Here is a 26,197-nt window from a genome sequence, read left to right as displayed (position 1 = left end):
TAGTTAAAAATTGTTAAATTAAGTGTGAAACATAAAGCACGTAACAAGCAAAAGCATTTACAGCAGGTAAAAAATTACTTTAAGTATCCATATCCAAATGACCTCAATTCGTGAAAACATTAGCAATGATGCTGTTTATAAATAATTCTCTGCGTCCTACCACCAAGTAAGTCAAAGCTTTTACTTTTTTAAAAAAAGATTTTATTTTTAAGTAATCTCCATTTCCAATGTGAGGCTGCAACTCACAACCCTGACGTCAAGAGTCACATGCTCCACTGACAGAGCCAGCCAGGCTCCCCAAAGCTTTTATTGCCTGTGTCCTGGACAGTAACTTATACATTGCTTAACCCTGTCAGGTTGACTCAAAATCAGAATCAAAACTGGAAAGTGAAAACGCAACAGGATGGACTCCTTTCTGGATTTACTGTAATCTCAATAGCTATGAACTTTTGATGTCATTAACTTTATGTACAACCACCACCCAACAGAAAAATAAATGCTCAAACATCCAGGACTCTTTGAGGAATATAAAGGGAGACCCATGTAATCTTGAAGCTTATCTTGCGTCTGTGCCCAAGACCACAACCTTTCCCTCTCCAGCTCTAGGGCATACTGTAGCAGATGCTTTCAAAAGCTAGTAATCAGAGCCAACATTTACAAGGCACCTACTGCTGAACACTGTTCTACGGACTTTACATTTACTATTTCATCCTCAGGAACACTCTTTGAGGTCAGTACTTATTCCCATTTTTCAGATAAGCAAATCAAGGCACACAGAAGGTTAACTAATTTGCCTAAAGTTAACTAGCTAGTATGCGGTGAAGCTACGATTCAAATTTACAGGCGTTTGATTCCAGGGCATATAATCTTAATCAAGAACCTCTGCTGCCTAATAATGGACAATGAGAAAAAGTTTATCAGGAAAACTTAACTTGAAACTTACAAAGCATTTTTTAAACAAGAGTGAAAGAAAAAAGGATAGAACCAGGGTCTCCAAATCGTTTTTGTCTCTTTTATTTCTTGCTAATTTTTTTGTTTGTTTGTTTGTTTTTGAGAGAGAGAGAGAGCAGGGTAAGGGCAGAGGGAGAGAGAGAATCTTAAGCAGGTTCCATGCCCAGCATAGAGCCCTACGCAGGGCTCCATCTCACAACAGTGAGATCATGACCTGAGCTGAAATAACAGTCGGACGCTTAACCAACTGAGCCACCCAAGCGCCCCTCTTGCCAAACATTTAAAAAAACTATTATGATATTCTATTTCCTACTTTGGAAATCAATTCCATTTTGTGTTGCTCCTGCCTTTAAGATGAAGGTTTCTTTGTAATATAACAATCAGTGCACTCTTTCTTTTAACTTCTTTATTAAGTTTGTTGCATAAAAGATATACATTCTCATACTGACAATTCTTGCCATGAACAAAAGCAACAAAAATAAGGCAACAGCAAGATGTGCTTCACATATAAACAGTCATGTGGTAAGAATGAGAAATCTGGCCCTGTACAACACAAAGATTAGAAAGCAAAATGTGAATAATCCCTGCATTCAGAATATACCCAAATGTGTGTGCAAAGACAGTGCACCCATAATACAGCTCACTTAAATTCTTGTTTATGATGCATAATTCCTTAATCATCCAATTGTGCAAGAAGAATGAACATGAAGAAACATGAAATCCAAATTGCATTTATTTTCACAATACCAATGCTACACACTCAAAATAGTAACTTCATTGAATCTAAAGGTTAAATGTTTCAAAAGTGAAAGGCAATCTTAATTGTTTTAACCCTATAAAAGGGTCTGCAAGAACAGGTGGCTTATTTTTCTGCTTGCAAGGAGACTAGGTCTCAGCCTGCACTTAAGTGGCATGAGCAACAAAGGACAGCAGACAAATACCACTGAGAGTAATGCCCAGACATATCAAAATCCCGAGTTGAACCACGTTCTTTCTACTTCTATAGCAAGTCTATTAAACAACCAGCATAATGGAAGCTTCTGCCTCATGCAAAAGAATCACTAACTTAGCTATACATCTATCAGAAATTTCCAAACCCCATTTCCAAAACAAATTTAGTACACCTATTAAGTACTGTAGGTCACTTAGAAAAACAGAAATAAAACATACAACCAGTCTTTGCAATTAAAAGTTTTTCATAACATATAAACAATGTTCAGATACAAATTCTGAACTAAATGTTTTTTCTAAATATGATTTATGTAATCAAGGCTTTCTCAAACAAAGACAGGTCTTAGATATATGATCTGTACAAACTTACAGTAGTGTATATTCCAAATAGAGATTTTCCTCCTATTATGATATGACAATGTAACTCTTTTCTGAGTGAAGACATATGTTAAGGCTTAAGGTGTAAACACTTTGGAAGGCAAACAACTTAGTAAAGAAATAACCAGTCATTTAAAAATGTGTATCATCTCATAATAGGCCCCTGAATTTTCAAATTTACATGTGAGAATACATTTACATCTTAAATTTCTAGGAAAGGCACAGGCTTTATATAAAAAAGCAGCAAAATTTCAAACCCACCAATTTATTGAAAAAGCCATTACTTTTATTAGAAACAAATAATGCTTCTCAAGATGTTGGCAACAGATCAAAGTATAGACATATGTTTCATACAGTGTATTTTTCCCTTTAATTATATTCCAGAAGGAGGTGGAATACCTCCTTGGCTGTGGGAAGCAGAAGTATTTGATGGACTGTGTAAACTGGTCTCCTTGTACACAAACCACGCATTTCCTCCCCAAAGTATCATATTCAGAAAGCCAAAGATCTAAGGAAGAGAAAAATAAACATGAAAATCTAGTATCTACTTAAAAATTTATACCCATCTTAGTTTTCCTTTGAATATTTAACATTCCTAGGCAGAACACCATGATTTCACTTACAATTTAAACTACAGATAAAGAATAAAAAAAACGAAGATTTTCCATTTCAGTGCCAAATCTGAGTATATAATGACTTATTCCCAATGAAATGAAGCTAAAATCTCTAAATCTGTAACCTATGAAATCATGACTAAAAGAAACCTTACCTTGCCATGCTCATCATTACCAAAAAGATGGGATTAAGTTTAAGAAAAAGTATGTCTGACCCTCCTATCACTACTTTGTCATTAGACTTCAGCGCTTCCCGGTGAAGGTGAAGGTGACTAGGAGCAGGAATCCTTGCTTCTTTCCTCGGGAGCTTTCACTTTTCTCCACCTGAATGGTTGTAAACTGCCCCTGGGACTCTTATATTTCCCTCCTTTCTCCCCCACTGCTACTATCTCTCCTACTCCAACAGCTGCAGCCAGAGAGAAAGGCGTTCACACAAGAACTTTACTTCACATCCTACAGTGGTCAACGTAACAAGAACTTTACTTCACATCCTACGGTGGTCAACGTAACAAGAACTTTACTTCACATCCTACGGTGGTCAACGTAACAAGAACTTTACTTCACATCCTATGGCGATCAGTATAATGGAAATGGTCTTCCCAGTTACAAATCTGACAAGATCACAGATGAATAAACTGAAGCTAACCTTTTTTCGTTTTTTTTTTAAAATAAATATAAGAATAGTGACTTCTGATGGAAGAGGGGGTAAAGAGCTTGAGAGTAATATTGTATTACCGAAGGCCAAATGCTTTATATTTTTTGCATATTTGCTTACAAAAACACTTTGGAAATTGTTCATCTCAGATCATGGTCAATATAAATGCAAAAAAGGGACTTTTAAATCATAGTTGTAACACAAAAATTCAGCCCAAATGCTTTACAAGGCAGTGCTGACTTATCCACTGGAAAAATATTTTCTTGAAAAGATCGACTTCCTTAAACATAATATAATCAGCATATTGACAACGTATTTAGTAATACATTTATCTGTATTTTAGTAAGATGGCAGACTAAATATTATTTAAATTTACATACACCAATTTTTAAAGATCATTTAAGAAACCATGAAAGTAAGACTTTCATAGACCCCAGTGCACGTGGGATTAGAGAACAGGCTCTAAAGTCAGATGTGGTCGACACCTTGGCTGGCCAACTTCCCAGTTGTGTCACTTGGGCAAATTAAGACATGAGCTACTTTTTCTCCCAGTTGTAAAAATGAAGATAATGATACTAGCTCCCGCATTCCTCTTCGGATTATTGGATAACTTAAACAAGATGAATGTAACGCCCTTAGCACAATGTCTGACACATAGTCTTTATAAGTGTTAGTGCCCTTCAGGTAGAAGTCTTGCCTACTCGATTTTAATGAAAAAGACTCAAACATGATCTTGTTCAAACCTGTTTAGCAAGTAGTAGTTTTCTTAACACACTTTTCTTCACCGTAACAAAGGTAAAGACTGTCTGGTAACTAGGATCCTGATAGCTTAGTAAAAATAAAAACAATATATCCAGAGATTTAGTAAAAACTATTGCTTTCTTATATTACTGGTAAAATTTTTCTAAGTCAAAGAAAATATCTTACAAATACTGCATACATACCACAGACACATTTAGGGATCCCATACTAGTCACAGAGCCGAAATAACACGTCACTTGATGGTTACAAGGCTGAAGTTCCTTGACAATACCGGGACCGGTAGCTATTTTAATATCTGTGAGAGCTTTAGCCCAGGCTGAAGTGCTCACCAACCACAGAAAAGTGGCAACAAGAGTAACAACGAAGTCCTAAAGCAAAAATAAGTATGAGTTAATAATGAAGAGCACAGTGAACATTGTACACCTGTTTACTATTACTAGTCCAGTGCCTGAGCTACTACAGTGAACAAGACTTAGTCATCTCCTTACAAGTCTGAGATTATTTTTAATTTTATTTTTTTTAATTGAGAGAGAGAGCATGTGTAAGCAGGGGAGAGGGGCAGAGGGAGAAAGAGAATCCCAAGCAGCATGGAACCAGATGGGGGGCTTGATCCCACATCATCCCACATTCGGCTCATGCCTGAGCCGAAATCAGGGTTCAGACACTCAACCAACTGAGCCGCCCAGGTGCCCCAGGAGTCTTAAGATTTTGACAGGAGAAATCGGTTTCACGTAGCCCTCACCAGAACCTTAACTAAGCCGCTCACTCCCAGGATCATATCTCAGACCCTGTCAATCACCAAACCACTCTACCCCTCCCTAATTTCAGTTTCACTCACCCCACTTCCCAACATCACCTCTCTTTCCAGCTCACTCCCTCAGGCATCCCAACTGCAAAAATCCTTTGATACCACTGAGACCTATAATCTGATCTCACCACTTTTAACTGTCTCTCAGTTTTACTCATGTTCTCATTTCCCCCTTAACTTCTATTCTACGGTCCCTCATTACAACCCCTTGCACACACTCTCAATTTCCTCGCCTTCCCCTGCTTTCTCATACTGTTTTGGCAAAACTCTAACTTCAGTTAAATCTAATTCTCCAAGACTGGAATGAAAATAAAAAACTTAAAAAAAAAATCTAGCTGTCCATGATTTGGATAATGAAATGGTGAAAAGCATGCATCCAGGATGATTTGTTTATTTTAAAATTCGTGATCCCCAAATTTTAAGGATACTCATTATATTAAGAACAACAACAACAAAAAATCTCTCAAGACATCTTCTCACTAGTAATTTTCTACTAAAGTCTTTGCTACTTATTACATTTCTAATAGGACTGCATTTGTATAATATAAAGTTTAAGTCCTCCCTTGTTTGGTTTTCTTGTAAATTAACCACCAAAGTGGAATAATGTAAAATCTGTATCTTCAAATGTTGTGTATTCTTAGCACCTCGATGCACCTGAAGCTAAGAGTTCCTTCACATCTGTAGCAAAAGTCTCCACAAGCTCAGAAATGGGTTCTGGAGCCCACCACAGAGGTGTTTTGTTTTTCACGTCAACCTGATTAGTTTTTAATTACTTTTCCCAACCAGCTTGTAGTCATTTATTTAGACTGCACACCAGTAACCACTCCCAACATACAGAAACTACTATATATAGCCTGTCCACCAGGTCAGGATGGCAAGGAGTAAATGCCTTGTGATGAGAGAACCAAAAACAATGACTAATTTTACAAGGATGGAGGTATTTATCTGCATTTTGCATGTGAGCTTTCCAGTGCTTCTGGTCTTCTTTCGAAAAAAGGTAGATCAAAGAAAAAAGGACAGAAATACAGCTTAAATTTTTTGTACCGTGGGGGTGCTTTCCTTTTTGCTTCTGCACTTCTGGCTGCACTTTTGTTGCAGATAGACTTTCTTTTTCTTTTTCCTTTTTTTTTCTTTTGAGAGAAAGAGGGAGGGAGAGGAAGAGGGAGAGAGAATCTTAAGCAGGCTCCATGCCAGTGCAGAACCTGATGTGGGGCTCAATTTTACCACCATGAGATCATGACCTGAGACAAAAATCAAGAGTCAGAAGCTTAACTGACTGAGCCCCCCAGGTGCCTTCCAAATAGACATTTTCTAAACACTTAGAAACATTGTAGAAATACAATGCCTTTTGGAGAACTGATAAATAGTCTAAGGTTATCAGACCTTAAACAAGTTCTCTCTGGGCTAAAGTTCATAGCTTTACCCAATATATGTCAAATCCTTTTGATTTCCAGGTTTCTTCCTTCCAAATTCCTAATTAAAAGACACATTGATTTTTTTCTTTTCTTTTTTAAATGTTTGTTTATTTTGGAGAGAGAGTGAATCACGCTGACAGCAGAGAGCCAGATGAGGGGTTTGAACTCATGAACCGTGAGATCAGGACCTGAGCTAAAATCAGATGCTTAACCAACTGAGCCATCCAGATGCCCTAACACTGATTTTTTTTTTTTTTTCTGATTACGCTCTTTAAATCTACTTTGCTGTTGGCATGACATTCTACATTTCAAAAGCAGGTAACTTTTCTGAAAATGATGCACAAAGTAACCTGGGGGGGTGGGTGGGAAATGTGGACCTCTGAAGATAATTTCTGTCCTTCTGAGGGCCCTGGCTTTAGGATGCAATCCATCTGAATGGTGCACCTGCAGTTCTACAGTGCACAACTGGTAACTGCCTATGGCAGCCTTGGTCCCACCAATAAATCAGGAGGATATGATTCATACCAGAGTTTTAGGATTTGGGATACTTATCTTTGTTTGGTTTCGTTTTTTATTTCTGCTTCTCTGCATGTAGAACCCTTAAGCTCCTGCTATTTAACACCAAAAAAGTGCTACATTTACTTAAAAAGGGGAGTAAGTCACAATTGAAATGCTCCTAGAAATACCTTAGCAGAGAATTGAGAATATCACCAAAAAAGCATGCCCTCATTAGCAAAGAGTACTTAAAACACTTAATGTTGTATTTGGCTATATTTTAAACTTGGTTATCTCAAGAAAACTTTTTTCATTTATATGGTTAAAAGTAGAATTCAAAATTTAATTTAGAAGCTTGAATTTTTACAGACAAGAAGCATCCTTTATATATTACAGTAACAATAAGCCACTTAAAATAGCTAGTTCTGGATTATCTCTCTATGACCACTAATTGATCACTGAGATGGAAAATTACTTCTGGCTTTCTGAATGATGCAACTAGATCACAGTTTTATAGTTTTTATTAGAAAAACCCTCTACAAAAAAGATTTAGATGCTGCTTTCAGAAAGTGTGATTTTTAAAAGCTCATAAAACAAAATATGAAAAATAAAAGGCTCATTTGCTAGAGTTAAAAATTTGTTGGAATAATAACAAAATGGCAAGAAATGTCTTTAATACTTAAATTATGAAGAATTTTAGGGGCACCTGGGTGGCTCAGTTGGTTACGTGTTTGATTCGATCTCAGCTCAGGTCATGATCTCATGGTTCGTGAGACTGAGCCTTGCTTCAGGCTCTGTGCTGACAGAGTGGAGCCTGCTTGGGATTCTCTCTCTCCTTCGCTCTCTGCCCCTCCCCCACTCGTGCTTGCTCTCACTCTCGTGCTCTCTCTCAAAATAAATAAACTTAAAAAAAAAAAAGAATTTTAACTAGGGTGCCTGGTGGCTTAGTCAGTTAAGCACATGGCTCTTGATTTCAGCTCAGATCATGATCTCATACCTCATGAGATTGAGCCCCATATCAGGCTCCACACTGACAATGCTGAGCCTGCTTGAGATTCTCTCTCTTCCTCTCTCTTTCTGCCCCTCCCCTGCTCACCCTCACTTGCTCTCTCCCAAAATAAATAAACTTTAAAAAAAAAAAAAGGAATTTTAACAAGATATAATATCTCTATGATCATCACAACTCCTTTAAAAAAATTTTTTTATTATGTTTATTTACTTTTGAGATGCAGAGAGAGACAGAACACAAGTGGAGGAGGGGCAGAGAGAGAGGGAGACACAGAATCAGAAGCAGACTCCAGGCTCTGAGCTGTCAGCACAGAGCCCAACGTGGGGCTCCTACTCACAAACTGCGAGATCATGACCTGAGCCAAAGTTGGATGCTTAACCGACTGAGCCACCCAGGCGTCCCTTTCATAATTCCTTTTTATGTCTCGAGAAAGATCATGAACTCAGCCGAAACCAAGAGTCTGACCCTTAACCAACTGAATCACCCAGGCACCCTGGGAAGTCACAGATTCTTAATATGTAATTTCTATTGATTAAGCACTGCAAATTACAATAGTTCATGTCTATCTTTTTGAAAGATATCCAAGAAAATATTTTACGAAAACATGAGGATTAAGAATCTCTTCTCAAATATAAGAAACCAAATAGATAAGAATTTTAACAGACTGTTTCTTTCCTTACTTACCATTTGCATTCCTATGATCCAGGCAGCAAAAATTAAAAATAAATAACAAATAAAACCTGTTATCTTATTTAATAATTTCTTTACTCAGTCTTTCCCTTAAAGTAACTTCACAAATAATTAGCAGATGACAGTGTTTTCTCAAGATATAAATGACCAGTATCACAAAAACACCTCTGTTCTCTGTTGAAGTAAATAACACTAACACTGACTTTGTAGTTATTCTTTTGTTGTGGATGCCTAGCTTAAAACCATGGCTTATCTCTGCATCTGTACCAATAATCCAAAGATTCTACTACCTAAATCTCAGAGACTATTTTTATTTCTAGCTCAGTAGACTCTGAAGCCAAAAAATGGTGTTAGGACTTCAAATCCAAATCCTTTGTTGCCATCTCCAAGATTCAAAATTAGCATGAACATCACTAATGCTGAATTCCCTATTCTTATAGAATTATCTGGGTCAGATTTTAAATGAAGGAATTTAGGAATACAGACAAGGAGTCAGCAAACTTTTCCTGAAATGGGCCAGAGAGTAGATATTTTTGGTCTCTCTTACAACTATATAACTCTGCCACTGTGACATGAAAGCAGTTATAGACAGTATGTAAATGTTTGGGTATGGCTGTGTTACAAAAAAACTTTATTAAAAAAAAAAAAGAGTCAGATGTGGCTATGGGCCACAGTTTGCTGATTTCTGATATAGACTACTAAGTTCAATAAAACATTGTAGAGGGATAAAGGGGGTCTTTGAAAAGAGAGGAAAAAAATAAGAAGTAGGAACACAGTCATGAGACTACTGGTATGGTCAGCAATCCCTCAAATCAAAGGCATTAATTTTCACTTAATTTCTCTACTACTTGCAACCTAATATGCTCTATATATTTGAGATCTTTCATGTTAAAGTCGAGTTAGAAATAAACAGACCTCTGTATTCCCCGGAGTACGGAGAAAGTGCTGCAAATACGCTCCAAGAGTTGGGTTCAATGTGACAACCAGAGAAAGCTGAATCTCATGTTCACACAAATCAAAGTATGCTGAACTGGGTTAAACCGAGAACTTTCATTTCCAGTGTAAGAAAACCTTTATTTGACTCCAAATATGATGTATGCTTATCTCATACAGATGATTTTTGTATAAAAATAAAGTGATTACTTACAATCATGGGAAGTTTTCGACTATCCCGATATAGGTTCGTATAACCAACATAGAGCAGAAGGGCAGCTAAGCAGTACAGGAAGACAAAGACTGCAAATGTAACGTAGAATTGTGCAGAAGAAGAGTAATCTCCAATAAGGACATAATTTTTCCAATTTATATCACACACGTTTGCATCTGGAATTGCATCAAATGATGCTTCATTCAACCTATTAAAAAAAAGGCTCAAATAAATTTGTGAATTATTCAGATTCTCCCAACAAAGACAGAAATACATAGGCAGAATATTGAAATGACATTTCAAAAACACTCCCAAAATGTATCACAAAAATGTATTTTCCTTTGGGGAAGAAGAGAGGAAAATTCAAATATTTAAATTAAAAACTTCCTAAGAAATGTACCTAAATTACAAATTATGCCTGGTCATTGGTTTATGATAGACTGAATACAGACTGCATTAAACACTTCACACTCAGACACTATCTTCCTGCAATACAAATTTGGCAGATTAAGAGAGCTAATAGAAAACAGTTTGCAATTTGAGACATGATACACCACTACAGGAGGCAGAGTCTGTGTAACTGGCACCAGGAGAGCCAATTATGATTCACATTTTAACCCTAGATTAATTAGCTGCTAACTTTAGATTGCTTTTACATTTCCTTATCTATAAACTGCAAAAGCATTTATCACTAAAGATGCCGTAACAGTTCCTCATATAGCAGCTTTATAAGAGAAGAGTTGGGAGATGGAGAGACAATGATTGATGACCAGGCCCTTGCTATTTGACCTATTTTTAGTGTAAGGTTTTATTTAATCATCAAAACAACTTTACAAGGTAAGATTCCAACTCAATGGATAGAAATCTTGAGTCTTAGAAATGTCAAGTAAGTAGTAGACGGAAGATTTACACCATGGTTTAAACATAAGACGTATTCAATAAACACTTTCAACAGAAGAATTCACAACAAAATATTAATTTTACTTGGAGAGTAAGAAAATAAAGAAACATAGAAACTCCTCACTTTACATTGAGTACGTGTCTTAAAATTATATAAAGAATACTATTATTTAGGAATTGCAAATACATGAAAAATTCGGAATTTTCTTAAGTTGTGTTTGCTTCTCACACAAAGGTGACGGAGCAATCTATCGTGGGATGACAGAGTAAAATGTCAAGGGAAGGTCATATAAAAGTTTCTAAATGCTTACTCTCATTTTCTATACTTCATCACAGGCCAGGAAGACAGTTTGCAAACAGGCACTGGTCTATGTACCACAGCCTGTGTAGCAATGATCACCACTTACAAACGAAGCAGGCGTGCAATTTCAAATTTTGTACTCCCCAAGATCAATAAATTGCTGGAAACCTTAAAGAATCAACATGAAGTAAAAAGAGCTGTTAACCATAAAAACAAACAAATATCTTACCTGAATGGATAGGCAAAAGCAGCTGTAATCGTTTTATTTTCATTACCTTTATGACAAGTCAGTTGAATTTCTGTTTTGCCCTTAAAACCTCCACAGGTGGCAAAAGCAAAGATAGAAGCAATCTATACAAAGTGAGACCAAAAAAAGGGGAAGAAGCATTACTGTACCCAAAACATGGGTCATTAAAACTTTAAATATGTTGATTATTAGAAACTGGCTCACTAGCATTCCAGAAATTCTTCATTACAAATTAAATATAGACAGGGAAAAACATTTAAAAAGTTTATTTGCAATTGTCAACAAGAAGTTAGTACACCAGCCCATATAATTCTTTTGCTCCTACTTCAGTGTACCTACTAAACATTAGTATGAAATTCAGAGGAAGTTGTATTTTAGAATCAAAATCAAAAGGGGTGAATTGGAGGCATTTTTATTTGGAACCTAATGGTAACTGTAAAGCCAAGAGAGTGGTAAGCGACGAGGAGATGCTATTTCATCAGCTTGTACGACTTCATTTTTGAGTATTTCCAGGTCTCAAAAAGTTCTTGGAAATTTGTTTTCCTGATCATGCATATACTTACAAGAAGGTAATGATGCTCTGTCCAATGCTATACATAACAGGAAAAAACTGGAAGCATCCTAAATGCTGATATGGAATCAAATAAACTGTAATTCATTCACAAGACAGAACATTATGCAGTCATTAAAATGTTGGGGAATATTCAATGATACTGAAAAATAATCACTACATATAAAGTAGGTTTATGGGGTGCCTGGTTGGCTCAGTTAGTAAAATGTGTGACTCTTGATCTTGGGGTAGTGAATCTGAGCCCAAAAAGTTTGTTTGCACATGCACTGTGCATGTGTCTACACCTATGCATATTATACAAACTACAAAAACATACATCAAAATTTTAACAGTGGTTACTTCTTTAAAAAAATTTTTTTTTCTTAAACATTTATTCATTTTTGAGAGACAGAGAGAGACAGAGTGCGAGTGGGGTGGGGGCAGAGAGAGAGGGAGACACAGAATCAGAAGTAGGCTTCAGGCTCTGAGCTGTCAGCACAGAGCCCGACACGGGGCTCGAACTCACGAACTGTGAGATCATAACCTGAGCCGAAGTCGGATGTTTAACCGACTGAGCCACCCAGGTGCCCCTACAGTGGTCACTTCTGAAGAGAAGATAAAAATAATTCCTTTTTCTGTTTGAAGCTTCTAAATTTTCTACAAAACAAATAACCCACATATGGTGTAGTGGCCAAAAGTTCAATCCGTCAGCAAATTCTGATGGCTCTATTTAAAAAACGTATTTGGAATGTGATCACAGCATCCTGATCTAAACCACCGTTACTACCTCTTGCCTGAATTATACTCTAACAGCCTTCTAAATAATCCTCCTGCTTCTGTCCTTGTCTCTCCTTCAGTCTACTGGCAATATATCAACCAGGGTGATCTTTTAAAAATACAAGGCAGAAAACTTTATCCTTTGTTCAAAACTGTCCAGTGGCTTCTGAGTTCTCTCTGAATAAAAACCAAAGTTCATTTAATGGTCTACAAGATCCTTTCCTCCCTTAATAATTCTGATCACATGTGGCTACTTTTCCCCTTGCCAAATCTCTCTACACAAAACGGTCTCCGTGCTATTCCTTAACGATAAGGGGTAAACTCCTCCTACAGAGCCTTTGCACTGGCTATTCTCTCTGCCTGGAATATATGGTTCACTTCCTACTGACAGCTCCCGGTTCTGCTATGACTTCATGAGAGACGTCTTTCCTAACCACACTATATCAAGCGAGAATGTCCCAACCCACGCTACTTATTCCCTTTATTCACGCTGCTCTATTTTTCTGCCATTGTAATTACCAGTGCCTGATAGTACTTAAGTATTTGTCCATTTTTCACTAGAATATAAACTCAAAGAGGGCAGAGACCTTGTTTTACTCAAGGTGACACTCATCTAGCAAATAGCTAAAATTCAGGGCAGAAGCCTACACTGTTAAACACTGATATAATGCCTCTCACGGATTAATACAGGGCCTACAACCAGGTCATAACCAGGATCATAACTATCAAGAGATTTCTTCTTTTCTGTAAAAAAGATACATGAAAAGAAATCTGGTTACAGATAGGAAAAGTCTGAGGTAATGTCCAACAGAGAGTTTGGAGTCTTCCGTTAAGAGTTCACAGGTTAAGACAGAAAAATGGATACTCTCTACCCATAAATGTACATGAATACAGACTGAAAGCAGAAGACCAGAAAACTGGGCATATAACCATTTAGGATTATAAAAAAGAAACAGGATATACAAATTTAACCAATGGAACAATAAAGAGGCCAGAAAGAGACTTGTGTGTAACTAGATAAATTATATCTAACAAAGCTGGCGCTGCAGATCACCAAGGAAAGGAGTGTGGTGGTTTTAAAGATATGTCCACAAACTCTGATGCTCCTCCCTCAAGAGGTAAAGATTAATTTTCTTCCCTTTAAATGTGGACTGGACATAGTAACTTGCTTCTAGTAAACTGAATATGGTAGAAGGAATGGGATGTCAAATAATGGAATGGGAAGTAATAAAGAGTCTACAATTTCTGTCTTCCGTTCTCACTCTCTTGAATCATTGGTTCTGGGGGAAGCCAGCAGCCATGCTGGAAGGATTCTTAGGCAACTTAGAGACTCTTGTGATGAGGAACCAAGGACTATCAGCCACCAGGTAAGCGACGCTGGAAGTGTGTCACCTGAGGCTTGCCGACAGCCACGTGAGTGGGCTGGACACTTGAGAGAACTCAACCCTAGCCAACAGCTTGACTGCAACCTGGGAGACCCTAAGCTGGAATCCCCCAGACTAAGCCACTCTCAGGTTCCTGACCCACAGAAATTCTGAGATAATAAATGTCTGCGGTTTTAAGTGCTACGGTGGGTAGCAACAGACAACTAATATAAAGGAGGACTTCAATAAATGGTCCGGATGGGCTAAAGACAAATGTAAAATGTAAAATTCCCCTTAAAAATTTTAAAGATAATATAAAAGAACATCTGTGACCAGAGAGAAAAAAAAGTTCTTAAGATTAAAAACCACACACTAACCATTAAAGATTGTTAAATTCAACTACAGAAAAAGAAAGTTTTGAAATCAAAAGTCAGCTCCGAATGTAAAACAAGCTACAAACCAGGTGAAAGTATTTGCAATAATGTCACAAAGCATTAGGATCAACCAGTACACAGATCTAAGAGAAATTCTTACCCATGTGTACTACAGGACATGCACAACAATGTTCACGGCGACACTGCTTACATATCAAAATACATATAAAGAGTGGAAGCAACAGGAAAAGGGATGAAATAAAGTATCAAGTTATAATGGAAAGTTTAATAGCAATAAAAATACATGAACTATAGCTGTCCATGTCAATATGGATGAATCCTAGAAACCTAACGCTGAATGGGGGGAAAAGTTGCCTAAGATTTCACACAGTATGATGCCATTCTTTTAAAAGCTTTCGTTACTTGTCTACACCACTCCTGCCACTATTTTTGTTCAGGCCCTCACTGTTTTTCACAGGGACTAACCCAACAGACACTTCCTCTCATTTCTATCTCTTCCGTAGCATGGGCTCGTGTGCCTCTCGAGCACTTTAAAAATGGCTTGTCTGGGGGTGGCTCAGCCAGTGAAGCGTCTGACTCTGATTTCGGCTCAGGTCATGATCTCACAGTTCCTGAGTTTGAGCCCTGCATCAGGCTCTGCGCTGACAGTGTGGAGCCTCCTTGGGATTCTCTCTCCCTCCCTCTTCCTGTGCCCCTCCCCAGCTCGCGCCCTCTCACTCAAAACAGTAAACTGAAAATAAATAAACAAGCAAATAAACAAACGAAAAATAAAAATGGCTTTCCCAATTAAGACAGCTATAAGTGTAAATTAGACAATGAATTACAAAGATTTAGCATAAAAAGGTAAAATAGTTCATCGTTGTTTATATTGATTACTTACTGAAAATATTTGGCTTTATAAATAAAATATATTTTTAAAATTAATTTCAGCTGTTTCTTTTCACTATTTTAGTGTGGCTAGTAGCACACTTAAAATTATTATGTGGCTTGCATTTGTAGTTTGCATCGTGCTTCTACTGGACAGGTGCTTTAGAGCGATGTCACGCTGATCTGAAATAAAGATCTGGTCACATTACTCCCCTGTTTAAAGGCATTTTCTTTTTTTTTTTTTTTTTTAAATTTTTTTTTCAACGTTTATTATTTATTTTTGGGACAGAGAGAGACAGAGCATGAATGGGGGAGGGGCAGAGAGAGAGGGAGACACAGAATCGGAAACAGGCTCCAGGCTCCGAGCCATCAGCCCAGAGCCTGACGCGGGGCTCGAACTCACAGACCGTGAGATCGTGACCTGGCTGAAGTCGGACGCTTAACCGACTGCGCCACCCAGGCGCCCCTAAAGGCATTTTCTTAATGGCTCTCCAGAACTAAATTTAAGAAAAGAAAAAAGCCCAAACTCTTAATTTGGCCTAAGAGGCATGGCTGAGATAGCCTCGACCTCATCTTTCTAGGTTTATAGGCTCTATTTCCCTGCCAGGTACTGTTAAGACTCTGTTACACTGTACTACTACCACCCCTGAAACCCGTCATGTATTTATTTCACCTGCCAGGAATTGTCTCACCCCTAAATCTGTTCTCTGACAAGCTCACCTTTAAAGCCCTACCCAATTTCTTATGGTAGAACTATTCAGTCTCCTGGGCCACCAAGACTTCATTAGCTCGACTATAGGCACTTTTCTTGTGTCTTGCCTTATTTAAAAACCCAAAACAAAAATAGTAAGAACTAGTTTCTCATTAAATACAAAAGTTAGTAAATAAATGGCATACTGTACTAAAGCTGACCGCTCTTAACCCTATTGCCTTTTCCTGTCCCTTGGCTGACTGTCACGTCTGTGCATTTGGTCTTACTCAGGATTTTTGGTGCCCACCCAGCAGAAGGTCTGGCACATAGCACATGCTCATTAAATAACTGCTTAATTAAAGGAAAAAATCGATTTCCAATAATCTACAAATAAAACATTTTAAGTCTTACATAACCATCATTTCAAAGCTGTATTTTTGTTATAAGGATAAATGTCATGTTTGCAATTCTGGTCTTTATCTTACAGGAAAAAAAGGACAAGATACACACTTTATTAGATAAAGTACAAAACAACCTGAAGATAAATTATATGACAATCTCACTTCTCTCTATATTCTACTGCTGTTCTGATTTAGATTCAAAATTATATACTAGCAGCCCATGACGAAACCTGGCCTGCAGATACTTCTGCAGAATTCATAAAAAAAGGTGAATTTGTTGTATTTTAATAACAGCATACGGCACATAAAAATTTGGATTTCCTGCTTTGCCTTACTGTGGGGAAAATATGGCAGCATCAGACCGATATCCCATAAAGCAACAACCACGTGGAACTGAGTGACAGATGACACATTAAGAACCTGTGTTTTTTCCAGGCTGCTGCCACTCTCTACTGTTCCAACAATCCTCAGGATGCATGTCAGTTACCAGGAATCAATGAGATTATATACTATTGTTTTTCCTCCAGACATCTTGTCCTACTTGCTCACTCTGGAAGGGTGGTTCCCATGTGCACTTCAGTCTGCACCCCTAGTCTAAATGAGGGGTACTGGAATGCTGATTTCTACTTCCTTACCACTTATAAAACTCATTTTCCCATTCCTCTCTATCCCATGAAGAACGGCTAAAACTGCTGACATGAAAACCCATCTGTAGAGAAACTAGCGAGAATCTAGGGACAGGATGACAGCAAGCTTCTCTTCAGGCCAAAAGGCTCCACATTCATTATGACAGCCTCAAGCTGCCAAAGACACAACACCACTTAATTCTCTGCCCACCAGACTGGTACTAGACACATGGCAGATCCTTCACTGAGGTTTGTAACTTTGGAGTGAACTTTCAGCCTGTCCTCTAGAACAGGACTCTCCAAAATAGACTGCAGTGGTCGATTAATCGGTATACCGGAAGAAAATATTTGAACTTCTACTTATATTTACTTTTAGACTTAAACACAGAATTACAATTTTATTGAAATTAATATAACCCTGAAACCCATGCTGGATCTGTAGGTCCGAGTCGCATGCCAGTACAGTATGTTAGGTATCCTGAAGGTGAGAGGAGTCCCACCATGTGAGGGCAGTGATGCCTTCACCTATTCTTTCCCTTCTAGTGTTCATGTAGCACAAGGTGAGGATGCCTGGCTAAGTGGATTTATGGAATCGATTATAGAATTTTAACCAAACCAACCTTCACAAAAATAGACCAGTAGTAGCTTAAAAACATCTTCATATAAATTACAGACTAATGACACAAAAATTCATGTCCAAAAGAGAAAATAGAAGCATTAACCCCTTGTATGAGCTATATTCATCAGCTACATTCCAAGGTAAAAATAGATTCTACTTAATCAGATCACAAGAAGATCACTACACACACCCACACACCCACACCCCCCCCACACACACACATCCAAAACAAGGATTTAAAAATATGAATGACATAATATGCCTTCAGATACTGATAAAGTAAAATATGCATCTAAGTTATAGATGCACACTCGGACTTCATGCACAAAATTTTACAGATAGGAATTCATGACAAAAATAAGTTTGGAGACCCCTGGTATTTTCAAGGAGTTATTTATAGCCTGTAAGCAGAGTGCCAGTCCTAGACTTATTTCTAGACCTTGCTCAGCTCACTGAGGCTTCTATTGGGAACACTGGTACTCATCTATGTATGGGTGTTTTTTACAAATTTCTAGTTGCAGGGTCCTGGCTGCTACTTGGTTTCATCATTAATCTGATGTCATCTACTTAAACTTCTTTCTGTCCAAAGTTCAGTCTAAGAAAATGCTATAACTGAAATCTTCAGAAATAGACCTAAAAAAAAAAAGAAATAGACCTAAAAGTATATTGTATATGAGTATCATGTATATCATGTTTGCCTTTACAGTCAGTACAATTAGATGCCTAGCACCAAAGTATTGATTTTTATGAGTTAAAGTCTTGATGCATTTACTAAAAACATTCCTTTTTAAAAAGTTTTGTTACCGATGCTGCCATTTCAGTTTATTCCCACTGTACACCGAGGAGTGAAGCCAGTTACACTCTTCTTAAGATGTCCATCTGCTTGTAAAGTACAATCATAGAAAGTTCTAAACAGCCTGCTAGCACAGTTCTATAACCCTTAAGAATCTGGATCATGAGAAGTATACTGGAGTTCCTGGTGAAATAAACAGAAATCTTTTGCTAACTCCTAACTATTATATGTTGAAAATATCTTTCATTGCCATGAGTTTACAGAACAAAAACAACAAAAAGCCAGTTTTACTTAAGAATGTCTTTGATGAAGCAGCAAAAATTGTAATTTTGATTAAATCCCCACCAACCCTTGAATCTTCTTAATATTCTGTTTGATGAAATAGGATGTGCAAACACTTTAACTACACATTATGGTTGTCTCCAGGGAAAGCATTTAAATAACTGAGTTATATGCTGAACTAGTTGGGATTTTTTTCATGAAATACCATTTTTACCTGAAAGACAAAAAAAGTCATTCAGACATTGCTACCTGGCAGTTATTTTTCTCAAAAATGAATGAAGTGAGCCTTTTACTTCAAGGAAAACTGGTAGTATTTGTTGCCATAGGTGTAATTCAAACTTTCAAGTGACTTATTACTGTGTTTTAAAATAAATAAACGTTCCCTTAAAAGCCTCTGCTTGAATTTGTGATGTGGCAAATATCAATAGACACAAAAGCGCTTTGAGGTCCTCAATATTTAGGAGCATAAAGGGGTTCTGAGACCAAAGTTTATGAGAACCATTGTATTAGAGGACTGCTCTGTTCTCTTAATTTTCCCTTTTACATTTTAGCAGAGTGCTATTTGTATGTGTGGAGTGAATGCGTTATGTGTGTTTGTGTATTCTCAAAGCACTTAAAGCATACATACGTTGTGACAATGACATTCGATCTACCCTTCAAGGCTTCTCATGGTAAATAAGTGAGAATCAGGTAGAACAAACAGAGAACAGAGACATAGGGGTGAGTCTGTAAGTCTATGAACAAGCTTTAAGTGCAGAGTCTCCTGCTGGGCATAAAACGTTATTTGAAATCCTTTTTCCCTTTCTATAATAGGGTGAGGGGAGTGAACACAAATGGCAAGGCTAGGAGAAAGGGAAGTTTCCTGAAAGGTAGTCTCTTACCAACAGATAGCCTAAAAATGTAAAAATTAAGCAAATGGATGAGGCAGCAGTCTATATATGCCCCGTCCCCCACACTGTGCGATACAAGTAATTTGTATTTTCTAGGGTGCTTCTCTGTGCTATTTTTGAACCATTAAGTTAGGATAAAACATGGCCACTGTTTGCGAAAATTTTATAATTTACTTAGGATGGCTAAATTTTAAGTATTTTACATAAACTACTGTGTGTATTTGAAAGTTTGTTGTTTAAACAAATTGATATATGCAACTTAAAGAATTATAGATTTTCGTATTTACTGCTTTTCACACTAATTTTCTTGGATCATAATTTGTCCCCAAGTAATGTTTTTAAGTGTCTTTTGAGTTTGCTCGTTAATTTTATGTATAAAATCAGAAAAAAACATTCAAACTTGATAAAAGAATCAAGAACATTTTACTTTCAACTCCTAACATCTTATTATAAACATACATCTAACAAACAAGAAAAAAATTCACTTCAGATAACTTAGGCTTTTGTGTTTAAGCCTGAAATTTTTGGTAATCCATTTATTAATTTATTGAAAGACCAGTTAGAAACACAAAGGTAAGTTAGCAAAATGACTAAGAACAGACTGTCACAGGTGATCAGAAGATTAAATGAGAAAATACAGGTAAAACCCTGGCACATACAGGTATACTCAATAAATATCTGTTAACATCTAGAATACATTTGACCACCACAGACAAAAATATTGAGAGATGGTTAATAATTCTAAAATTCAACTTAGTGTATAATTCCTTATATACTCCCCAAATAGTATCTCTTCCACAATTTTGTGTGTGTGAATTAGGAAAGCACATTACTTAGATTCATTAAGAGCTAAATATTTGTTCAGCGTTCACCTGTGCAAGTTAGCAGCAACAAAGTCCAACACAAAGTGTTTAATATTTTCAAATTTTAATAAAATAATTTCAATGAAAAACTTTTGTCTAAGTATTAGGGATATTTGACTTTAAAGTAAGAACCAAATTAAAATTTACCAGAGAAATATTAAATACTTTAAAAAGCTGCTTTGATAAAATTAATCTTTGACTTTACTTCTGTGTTCTACTTCTACACATGGGGCATTTATTCTTACTTAAATTTTATATTGTCACTTTGATAGGCTTCTAAAGGCAGGAAAACAGCAGACAAGTGAAAAGCATATGATACATCATTTCTAAAGTTTAAATATGGGTGGCTTAGTTGGTTAAGCGTCCGACTTCGGCTCAGGTCATGATCTCACAGTTTGTTCGTTCCAGCCCCCAAGTCCGGCACTGTGCTGACAGCTAGGAGCCTGGAGTTTGCTTCAGATTCTGTGTTTCCCTCTCTCTGCCCCTCCCCCACTCATGCTCTCTGTCTCTCTCTCTCTCAAAAATAAATAAACATTAAAAAAAATTAAAATATGTGATAGAGAATTTAGTGATCTTGAAGGACCAGGAGATATATATGTCTGTCATATGGGCTCAGTTCTCTCCACTGTCTGGGTCTACCGTCTTCCTAGAAACACAGCATCTCAGTCCTGAGAAACCTTCTAAGAACTGTTCAAGTACATTATAATTGTTCACATATTTATTAATTCAATTGTTCCAATAGCCATATGAAGTACTGCTATTCCCAGAGAAGTGCAACAAAAATTCAACTTTTACCGAGTACATATCACATGAAGAGAACTACAATGACATTGCTGGTCACTGTTACTAGGTGCCAGAGGTAGATTAGAAAAAAAAGGAGGGAAGAGAAGGGATATAACACGGTGGCTGCAGTTTAGAAACAAAGTGCAAATGCTTCTGCTCTGGTGATTTTATTTTTATTCTGTCAGTAAATATTTACTGCGCATCTAACCCCTTGAAAGTTACACTTCATCAGGTTATATCTTAGTCTAACATCTTCCAGAACCTTGCTAGAGATAAGCTAATTTAGGGAATTATTCTTTTAGTCTTATGGATGGAAAGCAACTTTAAACTTTTTAAACTTTAAACTTTAGATTTATTTATAATCATTATTTATTGACTGCTTTTAGAGGTAACCAGCCACACCTCAATCAATGCTTTATGAAACTTGAACAATTCATTCAAAACAAATTTAAAAATTCCTACTATGGGCCCTTCTCTAGAACTTTATCATTCATTTCCTCTCTGCCTCTGTTTTTTAAGCTCCAACAGTTCTATTCACAAGTCTCTTCTCTCAAGCCCACAAACACATTCAGTCCTTCCCATCTTCAGAATGGGTTACCACCAAATCTCTTCACCTTCAAGGTCAAATAGTGGTTCACTTTCACTGTCTTCACTTTCTTACCATATATCCATTTGACCTAGGACCATCTGGTTTCTGAATTTACTGACACCACTCTTATAAAGCCACCAACAGCCTCCTGCTTATCAAAACCAAGGTATGCATTTTAGTCCATATTTCACTTAACCTCTTTCTTGCACCTCTTGATATTGTTAGAATAGTAGTCTTTTCTTGAGATTCTAACAGTGAGACCAAGATGTTATTTTTCTCCATGTTCTTAATCATGTCTTCTCTTCTTTGCTGGCAGATATCTGCTGAATCTCCAGCCCATTCTTACCTTTCAAACTCTATATCCATATAGCTAACTGCTTAAAGGATACTCTGTTTATATAATCTAGAAACCACAAACTCAATATACCTAAAAGTATACTGCGCTCCAACCAAAAATTTGCTCCTTCTCCTTAGTGATCTTAGACAGGGTACCGTTACCAACTGTGTCAGAAACTTGGCAGTTATCTTCGAGTCCTCCCTCTTCTTCACCCTCCCTCCAAATACATTTTAATGTCTCCCTTCCTTCCATTATTACCTTTCTAATCCACTTTCTACATTACAAATGAGAATTTCTAAAGAGCGAATCTAATTATTCACTTGTTTAAAACCCTTCAATTGAGTCCCCATTCCAAATGGCAGAAATTCTGGGCTTAAATGGAAGCTATCCAATAAACATCTTCAAATTCTGTACCCCACAAATATCCATTTTCCTAAAGAAAGGACCCAGATCATCAAAGATTAACCCTTATAAGATTGGCCTATAGGATTGGCCCATAGGATACACTCCTAACTCTGTAAGCCCTATAAACCTTTCAGAATCATCTAAAACCACACCCTCTTCAGTACCATTTCAGCCAACCCCAACTACTTTAAGTTCTCAAATAGGGCTATGCTGCTTCAACTTTTCACACCACTGAACATATCTCCCCTTGCTTGGAAAGCCACTCCCCACATCCTCACCAAGTGAACAAGTACCCATCCTTCAAGTGTTCTTTCATCTATGACATCCCCCCTAGTTCCTCCAAGCAACTGATTTCTTTCTTTCACGTACTACACTTTGCCTATACTTTTATTAAAGTATTTATCAGGTTATCTTGTGTAATACGTTGTTCAAACTGAAAGCAGTTATTTCCTTAAAAAGCTTAAACAGGATATATTTTTCAAAATATATCAGACCTATGAGCACTAATACACTTATCACTAATGCTTTAAAATATTAAGGAAAAAAGTTATGTCTGTTTGGTTTAAAAAAAGACTGACAAATAATGCAAGCACAAATACAAACAAGTGCCCCATTTATCGAGTGAAAACTTTAATTATAAATTTATAGCCGTCAATGAGAGAAGACTTTTTCTTAACCTTTATATTTGATTAGCCCAATTAAACATGATTTTCCTCCTGCAATTTCAAATTTTTATATACTCAAATATTTTTCTTTCTTTTTAAATCTGGACCTAGGTTTACAGAACCCTAAGTGTGTGTGTGTATTTATGTCTTTAAAGTAGACATTTGTGTGAAATCAGCACCATTTCACTCTTCAGAGGACAAGTAAAACTTTGGAGGAAAAGTAGGAAACTTTTTGAAAATCAGCTTGAGTACCCATTACATATTTTGAGTTTCTGTGTTACTCTAAAAAACATCCTCAGTAAGTTATTCAACATAGGAATCTGGAAGTTCTTACTCTTCACCAGTGTATCACTAAAATATAAGGTTAAAGAATTACGGATGTAAAATGTTGCTGGCTATAAAAACAACTTGGCTGCAGTGGCTAGATGCCAGCTGCCTATTAATCCAGGCCTGAAAATCAGCACTGAAACATGTACTACGCCACGAAATCAGAATCAAATGTGCAGAGTCTGATGTATTCGCTAACTCCTCCAAGTGACTGATCAGTGCCAAGGTCGAATTAATAAATCTCCTTTGATGTTAATGACTGAGAATGTTCCCAGGAAAGAACTAAGAGGTGACCGCCGGATGTCACTTGGAAGTACCTAAAACAAACTTGAGAGCGATTCCTAGCCTGTGTTTGAGTGGTACGGACTGACTGGACCCGTTTTGTAGAAGACCTTCTCCCCCACCTCCGTCTGCTGCCCTGATCCACAGTTTACTTTTATCCATTTTTAACTTGGAGCCATCTCAAAAGCAAACTAAGAACCGATTGCTCGTCCAATCACTTCGAGAAGGCACAACCAGCTTTCGACGGAGCGCGGCCTGCAGTCAGCACCGGGCAGAAATGCACGGGCTGGCCCTTTCCACCGGACACGCAGAAGGCAGCGCCGGCCGGGGCGCGACTCCGACCCACCAGGTTTCGGTTAGACCGCAACAGGAAGTTTTCTTTTCCCTTGCGGGAAGCAGCGCAACCAGAAAAATATGAACTCCGACTCCCTCGGGAGCACCCAAGGGTGAGCTTCGGTGTGGGAGGGCGGCTTCGCCCGGGACCCAGGCGGCCGAGGGACTCGTGACTCGACGCGGACTGCGGCGTCCCCGCCCCGCGCAGGCCCAGCCCGCGGTACCCGTCCCCTCCCCGCCGTCCCGTCCCGTCCCTCCCGGGGGCGGTGGGCGGCCTCGGGGCCCGCGCAGACCCGGCCGCCCCGGCTCTCGCTCCCGCTCCCGGGGCCCCTCGCCTCCCAGCCGAGGGCGCTGGCCTGGCCAGAGCGGGCGCGGGCACGGTCACAGCGGCGCGGTTCCAGGCCTCGCCGGAGCGGGCTGCACTCACCCACTCGAGGACCTTGATGAAGCCGAGCGGCTCCTTGAGCGGGTTGAGGTTGAGCTGGAAGGAGGACATCCTCTGAGGGAAGGAGGAAGAGAGAGTCAGGACCGCGGGTCGGAGGAGGAGGGGGACCGACAAGACCGAGGAGCCGGGCGGCGAGGAAGAGCAGGCGGGGCGGGCTCTGGGAGGCGGGCCCGGGAGGCCACGGGGCGGGGCGGCGGCGGTTGAGCCGCTGGCGGAGGCGCTGAGGCGGAGACGGAAGAGAGGCGGCCGCGGGAGGCGAGGGGTGGGCTGGGGCTGGGTAGGGGAGGTGCCTCCCCGGGCCCCACCTGGCCGAGCCGGCTGATCCGCTGGCGAACCAAGTAAATGTTGGACGCCATGCTGCGTACGCCGCGCCCCCTTCTCTGATGACCAGCCCCCGGCGCTCCGTCTCCTCCCGCGCATGTGCGCGCCTCCTTGCCGCACCCCCACCCTCCGCACCTGCGCAGCACGGTCCGCTGCCGTGAGCCGAGCCTTGGCGCGGGGTTCTCAGACTCCCACCCTCCTCGGCCGCAGCCTTCTTCCAGCGGCTTCTGTTCACAGTTCCCGATTTATAGATGGATTTTCAGTTCCCAGTTTATAGATGAATTTATAAAATTTTGACACAGACGTAAGAAACGTTTCAAGGCTATTAGGGGACTTCTGTTAAAATGGTGGAAAGTTGTTGCAGAACAACTCGAGCGTGATTCATCAAACATTCTTACGGAAATGGAGTTTATTGTGAAAATTATCATTGGAATCAGGTTTGAAGGTTGTAGGAGAAAGGTTTTACCGAATTCAAAAAGACGTGGCCGGACGGGCTCCTCCTGGCTCACCTGCCCGCCTCCTACCTTGTAAGACAAGTCTTCCACTTGGGGTGCGCTAGGTGTCCTACGGAAGGCTAAGTCCTGCTCCCGCTTCAAGATCCTGCTTAAGAGATGCTTTGAGCTCGGCACCCAGCTTTTGAAGCCCCTAAGTAGTGATATGCTTAGCGGCTTCCCCAATATCTTGCAGTTCTTGGAGAGCTGGAATGGTGGCCTGTGCTACATGTGGTAAGATGGTTAACACAGTAAATAAGAAAGCACAATAGGGTCCCGGTACCAACTTCCAAGTACTTACCTATGAATTAGGTTCCTTGCCATTGAAGTTATTCTGGGAGGGTTTGACAACTGTTATTGAACATCTTTCTAAGTGCACCTGAGACCACTATAAATGGTAGTCCAGGTCTTCCTGCTGCTAGTTTTGTTGTTGTTGTTTTTCTTTTCTTTTCGTTTTTACATTAAAAAATTGTTTATTTTCGAGAGACAGAGCGTGAGCGGGGGAGGGGCAGAGAGAGGGAAACACAGAATCAGAAGCAGGCTCCAGGCTCTGAGCTGTCTTGAACCCACAAACCTTGAGATCATGACCTGAGCTGAAATCAGCGGACTGAGCCACCCAGGCGCCCTTGTTGTTTTTCTTTTCTACTGTTTCTGCACCTTTTCTCCTGGCACTCACTCAGTTATTGTAGCTCCAAGGTAGTAATCTTGTTACTGACTTTCTTGATGCTCTACTCTTTGTGTTCTCTTTAGTCCATATTTCTAATTTTTTATTCCTGTT

The 26,197-nt window shown here is 38.8% G+C and overlaps 1 protein-coding gene across 1 annotated transcript; it reads right to left on the bottom strand.

The window, feature by feature from the left end:
* Positions 1-1,340: 1,340 nt before the first annotated feature.
* Positions 1,341-25,024, bottom strand: SYPL1 (synaptophysin like 1). Its single transcript, XM_042964528.1, has 6 exons — positions 24,913-25,024; positions 24,590-24,661; positions 11,306-11,427; positions 9,876-10,083; positions 4,494-4,679; positions 1,341-2,788 (listed from the first exon to the last, which is right to left on the bottom strand). The coding sequence occupies exons 1-6, from the start codon at positions 24,961-24,963 to the stop codon at positions 2,654-2,656; spliced, it is 774 nt and encodes a 257-aa protein (XP_042820462.1). The 5' UTR covers positions 24,964-25,024; the 3' UTR covers positions 1,341-2,653.
* Between the last annotated feature and the right edge of the window lie 1,173 nt (positions 25,025-26,197).

This window comes from Panthera tigris, chromosome A2, assembly GCF_018350195.1.
Source record: "Panthera tigris isolate Pti1 chromosome A2, P.tigris_Pti1_mat1.1, whole genome shotgun sequence".
In the NCBI taxonomy this organism is placed as follows: domain Eukaryota; kingdom Metazoa; phylum Chordata; class Mammalia; order Carnivora; family Felidae; genus Panthera; species Panthera tigris.
This window is presented reverse-complemented; position numbering and strand designations above follow the sequence as displayed.

Bases quoted from the DNA above. Each gene is read 5' to 3' on its own strand.
- SYPL1 (XM_042964528.1), bottom strand. From the start codon at position 24,963: ATGGCGTCCAACATTTACTTGGTTCGCCAGCGGATCAGCCGGCTCGGC. The intron at 24,662-24,912 runs GTGGGGCCCGGG...TCCTTCCCTCAG, and splicing joins GGATCAGCCGGCTCGGCCAG to AGGATGTCCTCCTTCCAGCT. The intron at 10,084-11,305 runs GTAAGATATTTG...TTTTTTTAATAG, and splicing joins GCTTTTGCCTATCCATTCAG to GTTGAATGAAGCATCATTTG.